A 13,720-nucleotide genomic window follows, 5' to 3' on the forward strand; every position below is an offset into this window, starting at 1 on the left:
TTTGAGATGGCAACTTACCTGACAAAACACGGCTTATTCGGAAAATAGGAATTGCTTTCCCGCTGCCGGAATTTGAATCGCGAAACTAGGGAGTCATGACGTGCAAGTTCTTTCTTTCTTTTTTTTCTCATTCACTTAAAGCACTGTCGTTTATCTAAGAGTTAATATTCTCATCACAAAATTGACTGCTGTTGGACAAATAGCTCTTACGCTGACTCTAGTTCCCTCACGTTTTTCCTGTGATAGATTTTCGGACCAGTGATGCAGATCATGAAGTTCAAGGACATGAATGAGCTGATCGAACGAGCCAACAATACCATTTATGGCTTGGCAGCGTCCGTGTTCACCAAGGACATTGACAAGATGAATACTATCGCCTCCAGTGTGCGCGCGGGCACTGTGTGGTGAGTGAATTAACAAATTGATGTCAGTTTTTCATGCGTCTGTCCCGTTATTGATTGTGAATTTCGCCATGACGTTGTCAAAGTAACTGTGGATCCACGAGGTGATAGCTGAGTGGATCCGCAGACTACTTTGACAATGTTCTGACGAAATTCATCGTCAATAACAGGACAGGGGCATGAAAAACTGACGTCATTTTATTTTTTACAATAACAACATCGCATAAATTCTATATTCATGTGTCTATCTGCTCACTGAGAACGAATCAAAATTAGTCAATGAAAGCGCGATAATTTCTGCAGATATTGTAAAACAGCCCTTCCTCAAAAGCAAATTGGCAAACATAACTGCCAAAGTTTTCCCGAGTCAAAGGCGTGGCACTTTATCTTGGAGTCTCCGAATTGTCGAAGACGACCCGACCATATCCTAAGGCGTCAGGGAAGATTTCCGAAGATGTTCCAAATTTTTTCAGGGTTCGGGGAGAGTTTGGAGGAAATAATATCGTCGTTTTATATAGACGTTTCTTTTCTTGTACTGGGTTGAGTTTACATATATTTCGAAAGTGCCTCTTTGAATGCTAATGCTGCTCAGGCGTGATAGATTTCTCCACGGGTTTGAGCTGGTATGCGACGGGATTTTGCCGCCCACGCGCGTAATAATTGACAGTTTTGTAAATTTTTTGCGGAAACTGTAATTTTGAGACGAAATCATAGTTAAAAAATTTCGCAAGCTACGTGGAAAAAAAGCTAATTTCGAGTTTTCTTGAGGTTACCGTATACCTTTAGAAGGGTCTCGCGTCCAAGCGATGTAGCGCGCCCGTTTTAAACTGTAGATACTTAACCCCTATGTCAATTAAAGCTTATAGATCTAGCTATCAAGGTATACCAAGAATTTTGAAATAAAATGAATTGTCAAATTTCTCACGACCCCTAGACGTGAGCGTCCCAATCACTTAGGGGTTTAGGTATCTACAGTTTAAACCGAACGCGCTGCGTCGCTTGGACATGAGACAGTTCTAAAGGTATATGGTAACCTAAACAGGAGTTGAAGCAATAACCCTTATCGTCGAAAGCTGTTCCCTTGAGCTGCCGAATTGAGATTCCACAATTGGCCGCCGACATATTACCGCGATTAAAATTTTTAATCATGAAGTTTTTGTAACTCTTTCATTTTACAGGGTTAATTGCTACGATGTTCTCCATTCTCAAGCACCATTTGGTGGCTTCAAAATGTCAGGATCAGGACGGGAACTGTGAGTTCTGTTTTTCTAGTGTGTGGTATTTACTAACTGTATGTCTTGTACTGTTGTTGAATTTCTTCATTGGAAAAGAAGTGAAAGAACAGCAAAAGCTAAAGAATGACTATGCTGTTTGTGTAGCAAGGATTTTCTTGACGTGACAGCGTCACATGACGTCGACGTGACAGCGTAACGTGACAGTGTCCATGTTGGTGCTCCCAACGAATGAACTTTCTACCCTTTGGAAATTGAGTTCTTTTCTCGTGCCACCATTTCCTATTGTTTGGGAAAAAAAAAAAGAAACAAAATGGCAGTTGTTGATGTATCTTATTAGATGTTTTGATGTGTAGTATCGCTGTATATTCGTACGAGTTGTGCTTATACAAACAACGAGTAAAAATATGAAGCGATACTACACCAAAACATCTAATAAGAGATTTATTATCCAACTACTGTAGTCAATAAATTTATCAATGAAAGAGGGAGAGTGTGACAGTTTTGAGTGCGCGCGCCGACCTGTACATCAAACAGGTTTTCTACTGTACAAATAACTGTACAATAATCGCTGTGTATTTGTACTGTTATTTGGACGGTATTCGCTGCAGTGGATAATAAAAACGCTTTATTGGCCCTTAGGGGAATTCAGTCACGGTATTTTGAGTTATTTTGGCCACGTACACAATTATCTTTAAATTGAAGGAAACCTTAAAATGATAATTTTAAGAAGTAGAAAAACACTAAAGAAGTAATAATAAACCATGAAGGAACAAGGATGGTCAAGGATGGAGAAGATTGAGACGGATTACAAACGACGAACTTGTAAAAGTTCGGCTGAACTTTTCAAGATGCGCAAATCGTGACCTAGCTTCTTTAAATCGTCACCTACTTGTGTTAGTTCTTAGCAGATGTTGGTTTGATTGAAGCCGACGGGAGTTACTAGACTGAAAGCCTTGGTTAAATTTTACTGTCGTTATAGTCTATGGCCTTCTTGATCTTACATTTATTTATTTGTTTATTTCAGAGGTGAATATGGCCTGGAACAGTATTCTGAAGTGAAAACGGTAAGTAACAAGTTTTGAAGTCCACCGCCGACGGCTTTTAACGAAGAAAGTTTATGATCTTATACTCCCCCTTGGAATGTTTGAATATTGAACAGGAAAAAATAATAAGTCAGAGTGGGTGTAACAGTGCAAGCCTCTCCAAATGTCAGCCTCCCTCTCTTGTCCGCCCATTAGAAAAAGAAAGAATGAATTGTTTAGTGGCGTATAGGGAACAAGAACAGAAATAGTGGAGAAAGACAAACGAAACTGTGTAATCAGAAGGGCGATAACCTCTGATTCCCCCACCTCTTCCCTATCATCTCCCCTTCCCATCCTTTTATCCCTGCAGCTGAGCAGTACATCTGTCCACGGTACCGTGGCAGGACTGTATGAACACAACGTCAGTGCTGGTTGTTCAACCTCTTGAGCAGGATACGGCCGTATACTCCAACCGACCACCTCTCTCCCCCAAAGAAAGAACAAACAAGCCCGCCCCACTTCGTGAGACTTACTATTATTTTACTTTGTCTTGTCAGGTGACAATCAAACTCCCGCAGAAGAACTCTTAAACTGCAACAATCACACTTAATAGGCTCTGGCTTCGCTGAATAGTATTGCAAGTTATACTTACTGTAGTATGAACAATTTAAATTGCTAAACCAAAGTGCTTATCAAAGCTTATAAGTTCACGTAAGAGAAAAAGGGAAGGTAGACATTGCATTTCTTCCACGGATGAGATAATTTAACGAGGGATTTGATTCTTAGTATTAAGCGTTTTTTTATCTGTCGTGAACTAGCTACGTGATGCTTGCGTATCTTTAAGGGTTTATCCTAACTTCTTCAAGGCCGTCGTTCGTGATCCGTGTCAATCAATCAACTTTCAGGAATGGCGTTGACGTGGCAACGTGTGTTGACTGTCTTGATTGGTTAGGTCTAACAGAAATCAAAACGTTGTCTAAAACTAGTCAATACTTAATACAATTTTTGTAAAGTAGTGTAAGTACGGTATGCAGCACCCCCAAGTGACGTTTTGTATTCAGACAAATTTGTACTCGACATAATCACCTTAAATAGCATTGCTTAGAAATTGCACTGCATAATGAAGTAGTTTTAGTAAATCCAATATCCATCCTTGCTGTGGGGATGCAGTCAAATGAATTTTTGAAATAATCATTATTACTCCCAATAATTGCATTAAAAGTTATATCGTTTATGGCAATTTACGTTTGATCAGAGACTCCATTTGTTTTTACTTGAATGACGGGGCTTTATTGAAGCCCTGTTCACCGTTAACTTCTCTCATTTGCATTACAATATAAGCTAGCATGTGTGCGAGGCAAATTTCGGGTTATTTTGTAGTTTTTGTAGCCCGAAACTGCCTCGCATCCACGTTGGATTACATTGTAATACAAATGAGTAAAACTAACTGTGAAAAGGGTTGTTCAAAGTAAGCCTCAAACGAAGAGAAGGAAAGTACCTCTCGCTCCTTTAAATGTGGTTCTAATTGTTGCACCACCTCCAATGGAGACAGCAGAGCCAATGTCACCTTTGTTCCCACACTGAAAAAAGGTATATTGACGCCTTTTGCTGGAGAAACAAAACCCAACACATTTTCTTCTCGAAGGCCACGATCCTTTGGGTCAGCGCCAACACTCATAGCCTCTGAACCTTCATCTCAACCTCGTTCCCAGGGTATCTCATTCCGCCCTGAGAGACCCTGGGAACGAGGTTGCCTCCATCTCGATCCTGCTAACAGAGTCGTTTCGATCTTTCCCATTCATCACGCAAAGATCAAAACGGATTCTGCCACCGTGGTAACGATTCCTGGAATTCTGCTCAAATATGATTGGTTGAAAGATTTCAAATGGGTACTCCGCGCCTGCTCTTAAAATGAATAAAGTAGGAATCAGGCCAAAAAATTAATTTTCAAGAAACTTACCAATTTTTGGTCCTGAAGTTCTCCGTTCTTAGATTTTGCCGGCCAAGGCAAAGCAGCAGAGATGATTTTCATTGATTGTTTTTAATCTTCCTGTTTCCTTTTCGTGTTGCTGAAAATAACAACAACCGATCATTTAGAGACTTCGAATCTGACCGCCTCTTTTGCAACAAAAACGTCAAAAGTTACGCGACCCCGCCAGGATTCGAACCTGGAATCCCCTGATTCGTAGTCAGATGCCTTATCCATTGGGCCACGGGGCCTCTCGGAAATGGAAATTAATATTTCCCATCCAAGTAAGATATCACGTTTTCAAAATCCATCTGACGTGAAGATTATAAAATGTTTTCACTTCGCCGATTTTCCCGAAGCGCCCCTGATCGTTGAGAAATAAAAAAATTGGTTTCATGTCAAGTAAGACAGTAGTTGGTCTTACATATCTTCATCAGAATCTGTTTGTGGTATTTGACAAGTCAAGTTAAGTAATTTTTTTTCGTAACAATAGGTATTTTTTACGAGGAACAAATCTTTTTGGAATTTGTTTTGATTTCTGAGTTCAAATGAATTTTGCAGAATCAATCAATTGAAGCAGGGAATTTTGTCTAAACCACCAAATTATCTGGTCAGGATAGCTTGTATTCCAGCCATCTTTAAAACTTTTCCCGGACAAATCTCAGCGCTAGAAGTTTTCATACGTGTCTTTTTCCTTTCTGCTTTCGTCGTTGTTCAGGTTGGACAAAAATGCATGGCTCTCCTGTTGAGAGATGTTATCTCTGTGATATCTTTATATTGAAAATAAGAACTATTTTAAGATTAAAAAACAAAATGAGCGACCCCGCCAGGATTCGAACCTGGAATCCCCTGATTCGTAGTCAGATGCCTTATCCGTTGGGCCACAGGGCCTGCCTCGAGATATTATTGTTTATATTAAACTCTTTGAATACTTCAAGTTCAAAAGTAATTAATTAACGGCTTCTTCGTGAGAGACCGGGACAGACTTGGTAATGAGGGTTGACCGATTTTCCTAAAAATCCACACACAAAGTCCTTATTATGCAGACTTATGTAAAATCCAAGCTTTAAAGCTCTTACACAAGAGGGTCTCGCCTCCGCTGTTTCAAACCATGTCATCTCTATCGGTCACAACATTAAATGGGACCCTTTTATTAATTTCTAGCTTGTCACCAGTGCCTCGGTTTATTTTTAGATTTATAACTTTTTATTATAGTTATAACCGTCACTTTTGAAGATGTATGTTCATTGCTGTAAACATACGAAAGGTCAAGTTAATACAGTTAAGTTTTTTTAGACCATGCGTTGTCTATTTGTAATGTTTGTAGCCGCTGTTGGTGGGAGGTCGTGATTTACAAACAAAATAACAAGGATAACCGAAACAACCCTGGTTATTGGAATGAAAGTATCAACCTGTGTTCGATTTTGGCCCAGTGTTTAACCCTTCTACTCGGGTCACCCCGAGTCTCGACAAGGGTTACCCGGAGCAAGCATTTGACTGCAAAAGGGTTACCCTTCGGGGTGATTCAACCCGAGCTAGAACTGAGTAACCCCGGGAGTCATGTTAAGAGTCCCTCACTACCTTCTTCAATTGTTGGCACTCTACCTGTAGCCAACGTAACATTTCGTTGTAACTTGGAAAATCTGAAAGAGGTTTTAAACCTGAACTGTCTATAACGGGTGAGAATTGGAATTTTTGTGCCGTCTTGTAAAAAGACATTGAACTTGTTTTTTTTATGTTTTTTTTTTTGTATATGCATTTCTTGTGTTAAACCGCTTTTTATAAGCAGCCAAATGTATTACGCTACTTCATCTAAGTCTTTTGTCTTTTTCCTTTCTGCTGTTACGTGCAAATTCTCCCAGGTTAAATTCCAGTGGGAAAGTAGCATTCTTCTAGAAGCTATAATTAGAAGTAGTTTTATTAACGAGCAGGAAAAACAGTTGTGATGCAATGAGGGGAGCTAGATCAGTAATTTGACCAGAAATTTCTCAATACATACATACATCCTTTATTATCTTTCCCCATGGGGGCTTTTCGAAGACAATATGGTACAATACTACAATTAAATACTAATACCTTGGTATTAATACTATTACTAATACTAATACCTTGAGAACGAGACAAATATAGCCATTCTCGCTTATATTAACTGCTAATTGCTATCAAACGGTTTTCACAGAAAGTTAGTGGAAAGTTTACGTTATATATTTAACAACCTTTGTCTGCAATTCTAAAATTAATCCCTGGTCGAATTCCAGAGGGAAACGTAACCAGTTTTAGTCAAGATGCAGTTCATAAAAACAACCAAATTGGGTGAGAATTGTCTTCGCTCATGATGAGCACAAGTAACGCTGGCTTAGTTTTCTGTCCGATCTCGTCTTTACCAGAACTTGTCAAGAAGGGAAGGATCCCTTGTCTCCCGGAAAGCCTGGTGTTCGATGTCGAGGTGAAACCGGGGTGGATTCATTACAATCCCAACGAAGTGACCGTGCTATCGTGCAACGAAATGTTCGAGCCTATCTACCCCGTACCAGATATCTGGCGCACTCAAGAACACACAATGAAATTAAATACAAAGAGGGATTACGAAAACCTGGTAGCCATGTTCACCAAGCCAATTATAATGTGTGTTACAAGGAGGCAAGAGGACGAAGCCATGCTCAGCCGATTTGACATACACTTTATGGTTGTTTTCAGCCTATCGGATCCTGCAGTTGCACGAGAACTTTCGAGAATCTCTGAATACGTCGAAAAGCATCTCTGGAAGCGAAAAAATTTTTTCCTAACGATAGACTTTTCAGAAAGACTGGATGAAATCTCACCTTTGGATCTGAATTGCGTTTTCCACGTGACTAATTTCCACGCGCCTAATCCCGTTTTGACTCTGGACATTTTTTACTTGTGGTGTATTCTACTCCCGTGTTGCATCGCAGTCGCACTGCCTGATCGACTCTGTAGGAAATTACGCTGTGCGGACGAAATAATGGACTTGAACGCGCAGTTTTGCTTGCAAGCGACAGATTCGGTGCCTTTGGCGCTCCATATCTTCTCCAAGCGTCCGCCTCCACCCGGCCGCTATCGAACGCAAAGCCATAAACATAGTCTGCGCGCTTGTCCCGAAACAGAACTCAAGACGTTGCTCTACCTGATAAACTGTTAAAGAATCCTGATTTGATTTCTAATACTGTTTCTGCTGTCTTCAGCCTTCATAGGATGAAGTGCTTAAATTTCAGAACAATTATTAAGAAAGAATCCGTGGACAAAAACTTTGTACCGTGATCATTTACATCGCTTCGCAAACTTTAAATATCTTCTAAAAATATTATTTCTAACAGAATTAAATGTCGAAAGCAATTTTGAACTTCGTATGAAACATTTGAAAGGACTGGTGAAATGAAACTGACTGGATGAAATGTTACCTGTGATTGAGCAATGTCTGTGAAGTTTGAAATTCATTTTCTCGAGGTCCCTTGGGAAATTGTTTCCGGTGTTATTTCAGGCAACTATTTGTATCTTAAGCTTTAAGAAAAAGTAAGAAAGGACCTGTAAAATACTTAGCATTATTCTGGTTCAAGGATTTTGTCGACTAAAAACTGAAATTTCTCGATTTCCTGTCGGATTTTGTTTTAAACACAATTCTCTCAAGGAACTCTTTCTGTAAACATAGTAGCTTCGAGGTTGTTAATCAACTTAGGTCCGAGCTTTTATTTCTTTTTTCAAACGGTAAACGAGAGGACTGATTAAGAACATATTCCCTAGTGCACACAGAATATTGTTGTTGTTGATAGAAAGGAAAAGGGATTATTAAAGCTGACCGTACCTTCTTCATTTCCCGTGTTGGGTGCGTGACCGACCCAAACATGGTCTGAATGGGGCATTGGAAACTCAGTCAACTTCTCACTAGCTATCAGTAATATATAGATTTAGCCAAGCCTAAAAGCGGAGCTCCTGGGCCGGGTTGTTCAAAGCCCGATAAGATAACCCAGGTTAAGCGAGAATTTTGATTTGAGTTTTGTATGCTCTGCGGTGAGGTTTTCTGTATATTGTTTGGACTTTTGTTTTGAGTTTGAATAATCTCAAAATACACAAAATAAAAGCTGTTTGCGGGTTTAAAAACTCAAAATTTTACAAAAAATGTATGAGCTCATCAGCGCTTTTGCCACCCAAATATTTTGCAGCTTTTTTGAAAACTCATTTCTCCATGGATACTACACCCAAAGAGCCAAAAATATCACCACTTACTAAGTTTTAAAGTCAATTCGTATCTAGCCGGCATGATGCCTTGTCCTCTGTGATGAGGAAAAATGTAAACAATGACGTCAGCAGAGATTCGCCAATATAAAGCATCCAAACTTGTTTAATTTAGTAATAATCACGAGTCAGTCATGGCCTCATATTCCACCCTAATGATGTCACATTGCAAGATGTCTTCCATATTGGATCTGCCATCTTCAATTTCAACCGTTTAGAAAACACTTTTACGTAGGTTGGTAAGGTAGGTCAAATAACAAACAAAATTTACAACCATTCAGAGCAAAGTTAATTAAATTAGACAAAGTTTAAAAAACAATAAATAACAAAGGTGGGTGGCCAAGATGAGATCAACGCAGTGTGTCAATACCCAAGCAAATTTCCCGGCTTTACAAACTGACCGTGGAAAAATTTGCTAACAGTAATTAGCTACGTGAGTGAGTTTAAGTGACATGGTGACTTTGTTCCTCGTTATTACAAGCTTCAACTGATATTAATTAATTCAATTAATATTAATTAATTTAATCACTAAAAATTAAACACTTAAAGCTCAATAATTTATAAAAATATGCCCAAAATGTTATTCCCCTCTTAAAGAAGGTCGCCTTCCAGCGATTTAAATAGAAAATTGTCGAAGAAAAGATGAACGATAGCGATAAAATAAAAGAATTGCGTCTCTGTATTATTCGTTTTAAATTTTTTGTGGCTCGAACGAACGAATAACTCTAAAATAAAAAAGTAGGAACCCTGGAAAATGGTAATAAAAGATTGATACAAAATTATCATGTTATCCAGATTAGTGTGGAGAAAGGCCAACCATCGGCACTGCTAAGAAAAGTGTTTTTGGTACCTGACTGAAAAGAACAGTTATTGAAAAGAAAAGTTGGTCGTTCTCTAGGGGCAATGCCAAAAGGCGGAGGCTTTGAAACGATGTTGTTTACTGCGTGCCTGTGACGAAGAGTGCGCGCTCTCAAGGAAACCATCTAGGAAAGAGGAGCGAAATAATAGTGGATGTGAAACATAACGGGCTTTCGAAAATTTGTTAAAATAATCAAACAGGTATGATGCCAATACATTATAACCCTCCTCCACCATTTTGAAAAATCAATTCTAAATAACGTTAGTCTTCATCGATCACATACTCCTGCCGTAAAGGTCTATAAAATGTTGGGAAGATACAGTCTTGGTCGACAAGAAAGTATCTGCACAATGCGAACGCAACGTTTTGGAGTGGTTCTTTTGTTCATGAAAAATACAAGTCTCCATCAAGTAATAGCTGTAAAATGGCGCTATATAAATGTATATTTATTTATTTATTTTATTTATTTAAAATATCTCAGCTGGGAGGTACTCATAGTTTCGTCCGTAAAGCACAACCGAGATCTGGTGTGGGTCGAGTTGCAAAGGCAGCCGTGTCCATCCCGAATGATCCAGGTCTTGAGGAAAAAGTTAAGTCTACCGATCTCTTGGGCTGTTTTCCTGTTGAAGGTCGTCACACTCATGTTGAGACGCAGTTGGTGTGTTTGTATTGACAGCCGCTCCTGTTCGAGTGCATCGACAAAGTTGTCCTGAGACTCGTTTTTGTAAAATTTCCGTGCTACATGAGCCAAACGTTGTCGACACCAGGTTATCACACCTCGGAAGTCTTCGGCATATTCTTCCAAATAAACTGGAAAATGTTCGGAAGCGCTCGTCTTTCCTTCGGGAAACATCATTCCAAGAATTTTCCGAAAACTTCACTAAATAGTTTGCTGAGAACAGTGTTACTAAACCCCATTGCCCCAATATTTCTCACGTTGGGTAAAAAAGGTACTGAGAATACAAAAAGTTGTTAGAACAGAGTGCCCGAAATACGAAACGCTACCAAAACGTTGCAAGGCAAAATTTTATGCTAACGGACTGAATATATGATAACGGAGTGAAGTTTGGCTGTGATTTCATGCAATGGAAGTAGGGATTAATGTAGGATTATTAAAAGATTACATAGACCACCAACTAGGCCTTACAATAGGAAGGCAAGTCAATTAACAATACTCTTTTTCTGTAATTAACGCTCTTGCCGTTCTTACCTTGACAAGCAAATATATCTGACGTTGAATATTGCAGCTTGAGCAATCAAAGAGATAGGTCTCGAGAGAAATAAAAGATTATCATAAATCTCGGCAAGGGAAAGAATAGGGAGCTTTTGTAACGACGACGGCGATGCCGAAGACGATGCCTATTGAAAATTAATTTATATTTTACCATCGGATTTTGCAATTATCTAGATCTGTTCCGTGTCCCCATCGGTCGAAAACATTTCAGTTTTAATATATGATGACAGCGTTCAATTCCAAAAGGAACTACGAAAAAGTAGCTGGCGAGGTTCACGTTCTTGGTCATTTCAGCAATGCTGTTGCTTGCAGAGGACGGCTAGGAAATATAAATGTAACGACTAATAACGCACGCGCACAGGCATTGTGCTGCTAATCAATTTTGTTTGGTTTATGCTCTCGTTGTCGTTGCCCGATCGTGGTTTGATTAAGTTCCGTAATATAATCAAATTGACGCTATGGCAAGCGCAGCTAGATTAAAACTGCAATCAACCTTAACGTAAGGGGTATTCGGAGTTCTCCGTGTGTTCTCATATATATCTCCAGCATCAAGCGACAGAGGAGAAAGAGTGGGAAGGAGAGAGACCCTGGTAACGAGTTAGTACTTATTATTGTTTCCAGCTCTCTCTCTGTAGTTTAGATATTACTCTTGCACGCGTCTCTAAGCCGGTGGATTACGGAGTCACATTTTTCACAAGAAGTTTATATCATTTTGGCACGCGTGAAGCGGTGATTGGATTATCCGGTAACAACTAGGGAACGCGTTGTGACTAGAATTTTTATCATGTTTGGAAACGAAGATTGTTATCTAGGGTTGCTAGTATTTCGCAATAAACAGCGTTACTTCTGCTTGTGTAATGTAGAGCCCGTAGATAATTGGGGGAATGCTTAGGTTGACAGGACGGAGTCTTCTGTTGAAATCGTTTAGTTCTATCAAGAAAGGGCTGTTCTGAATATCGTGACATGAGCGCAGAGTTTAAAAAAATCAGGCAAATAACTCCGTTAGAGATATATATATATATATAGATGTCATATATATCTGCCTACATTAGGGACTTTAAGTATACACCCAATGCTACAGTTCTCGACTCGCTATAGCATTTTAGTGCTAGATTTGTACTTTTTAAGTTTTTGTATTTGGAGACGGCATCCTCTTTAAGTTTTGATTGAAACATGGCTTCGTGCTCTGTATGTCTAAAAACGATGACCACGTCAAAACGAAGCACTCTCCCAAATCTGTTAGCTTCATTGTGGTATAAGCGTCTTTGAGGCACCGCTTTGGAGCTCTTTTCCAAAGTGTTCTCTGCTATTATCGAGTGGAATTGTGTTTAATCCAAGGCGGTCCGTTTTTATTTCTTTTACTGTTATGTCTGGCTTTTATACTGACTACACTAAGTCAAAGGGGGCTGGCCTCTTTCGACTGAACAAATTCGGCACGTGCTAAATTATTTACAATTTCCTTACGACACGCACTTGTTTTCCGTTGAGTTTTCTTGTTGCAAAAACTTAAAGAAGTAGATTTCTTTTTCATACTGATCACCACAAAAAATTCAAGGCTTCCAGAGAAAATGTTTTGTCTGTGACTGCCATGTTTTGCGTAAATTAAAAAAAAAAAAAACGATTGATTTGTGCGCATTGAAAATCAACCAAACTGATCAAAATCAATTAGACCAGACGGGTTTGTTCTCAATTAATCAATCCTTTATTTCACTGTTCTTTGTCTGTAAATAGCGTCAACAGCGCTATTCAATAAAATCCATTAGGCATCTACATTGTTATAAAAGCCTATTCATTCCACTGTGCTATTCTGTCAGTCAGAGATAGCAGCTCTTGACACTGGCTCCACTGGCGTCCTTAAGCAGCACTTTCTAAATTCGTACACATCGCTCATTCTTGAAATATGGAAAATGCTCTAGTACCAGAAGTTCTAATGTTTCCAATAACGTCGTTTCCATATATTTTGAACACCAAACCAGAACTGCAGCAGTGTTTCCTGCTCGATTTTGAAATTCGACCGGGCTGGATTGTTTACAACCCCAACGTGGTGACCGTTCTTTCTTGCAACCAAATGTTCCAGCCCGTGTACGAGTTGAATTCAATTTGGAACCCGGACAAACAGGTCTTTAAAATCAAGTGCAACGACGATCTGGAAGAATTGAAGAAGCTGCTGGCCAAGCCGATAGTATTCTGTACGACAAGACGACAAGAATGCGAAGCAATTATCAACGGTTTTGACACTGACTTTGTTCTTTTGCTGGATCCAAGCGACCATCAAATTGCGAAACAGATTGACAATATTGTAAATCGCGTGGAAGAGCGACTAAACTCTGGCCAAAAGTTTTGCTTCAAAGTCAACTTTTCAGACCTGTTAGACAGACTGACGCTGGGCAAGTTTAAAAGACTCGTTCACTGGTTGAACAATGAATTTCACATTACCAATCACTGCAGGCCCAATCACTTTTTGCAAATGAACGTGTGTCTCTTTTGGTGTGCCATGCTTCCAGTTTTCCTCATGGCTTCGCTTCCCTATCGCATCGCAAGGAGAGCTTGTGTTCACGATGAAGAAATACATTTGCTAGTAAGATTCAAATTAGAATTTTGTCCAGATACTGTTCTTGTTTTACACTTCTTTTCAGTTGATCAACCAATGCCCGGAAGATATGACACCAACGAAAAACTCTACATTGAACGCGACTGTTGTTCGGCTGAGCTAGAAACGCTTGTGTGCTTCAACCCTCAGGGAAACATC

At 39.4% G+C, this 13,720-nt stretch overlaps 1 protein-coding gene and 2 non-coding genes across 4 annotated transcripts in view; 1 reads left to right on the forward strand and 2 right to left on the reverse strand.

The window, feature by feature from the left end:
* LOC145498361 (aldehyde dehydrogenase, mitochondrial-like) overlaps nt 1–3,898 on the forward strand; it is a 13,932-nt gene extending 10,034 nt beyond the window's left edge. For both annotated transcript variants that reach the window (XM_081478285.1, XM_081478286.1), the window contains exons 11-14: nt 247–404; nt 1,580–1,654; nt 2,661–2,700; nt 3,216–3,898. In XM_081478285.1, coding sequence (XP_081334411.1) covers nt 247–404; nt 1,580–1,654; nt 2,661–2,700; nt 3,216–3,248 — 306 coding nt within the window. In that variant the 3' untranslated portion in view covers nt 3,249–3,898. The remainder of the gene's footprint in view (nt 1–246; nt 405–1,579; nt 1,655–2,660; nt 2,701–3,215) is intronic.
* Nucleotides 3,899–4,805: 907 nt separating this feature from the next.
* Trnar-acg (transfer RNA arginine (anticodon ACG)) lies at nt 4,806–4,878 on the reverse strand. Its single transcript has one exon. It is a non-coding gene; the product is annotated as a tRNA-Arg (tRNA).
* A 567-nt stretch (nt 4,879–5,445) lies between these two features.
* Nucleotides 5,446–5,518, reverse strand: Trnar-acg (transfer RNA arginine (anticodon ACG)). Its single transcript has one exon. It is a non-coding gene; the product is annotated as a tRNA-Arg (tRNA).
* Nucleotides 5,519–13,720: the final 8,202 nt, after the last annotated feature.

The sequence above is a fragment of the Orbicella franksi genome, chromosome 9, assembly GCF_964199315.1.
Source record: "Orbicella franksi chromosome 9, jaOrbFran1.1, whole genome shotgun sequence".
Lineage (NCBI taxonomy): Eukaryota > Metazoa > Cnidaria > Anthozoa > Scleractinia > Merulinidae > Orbicella > Orbicella franksi.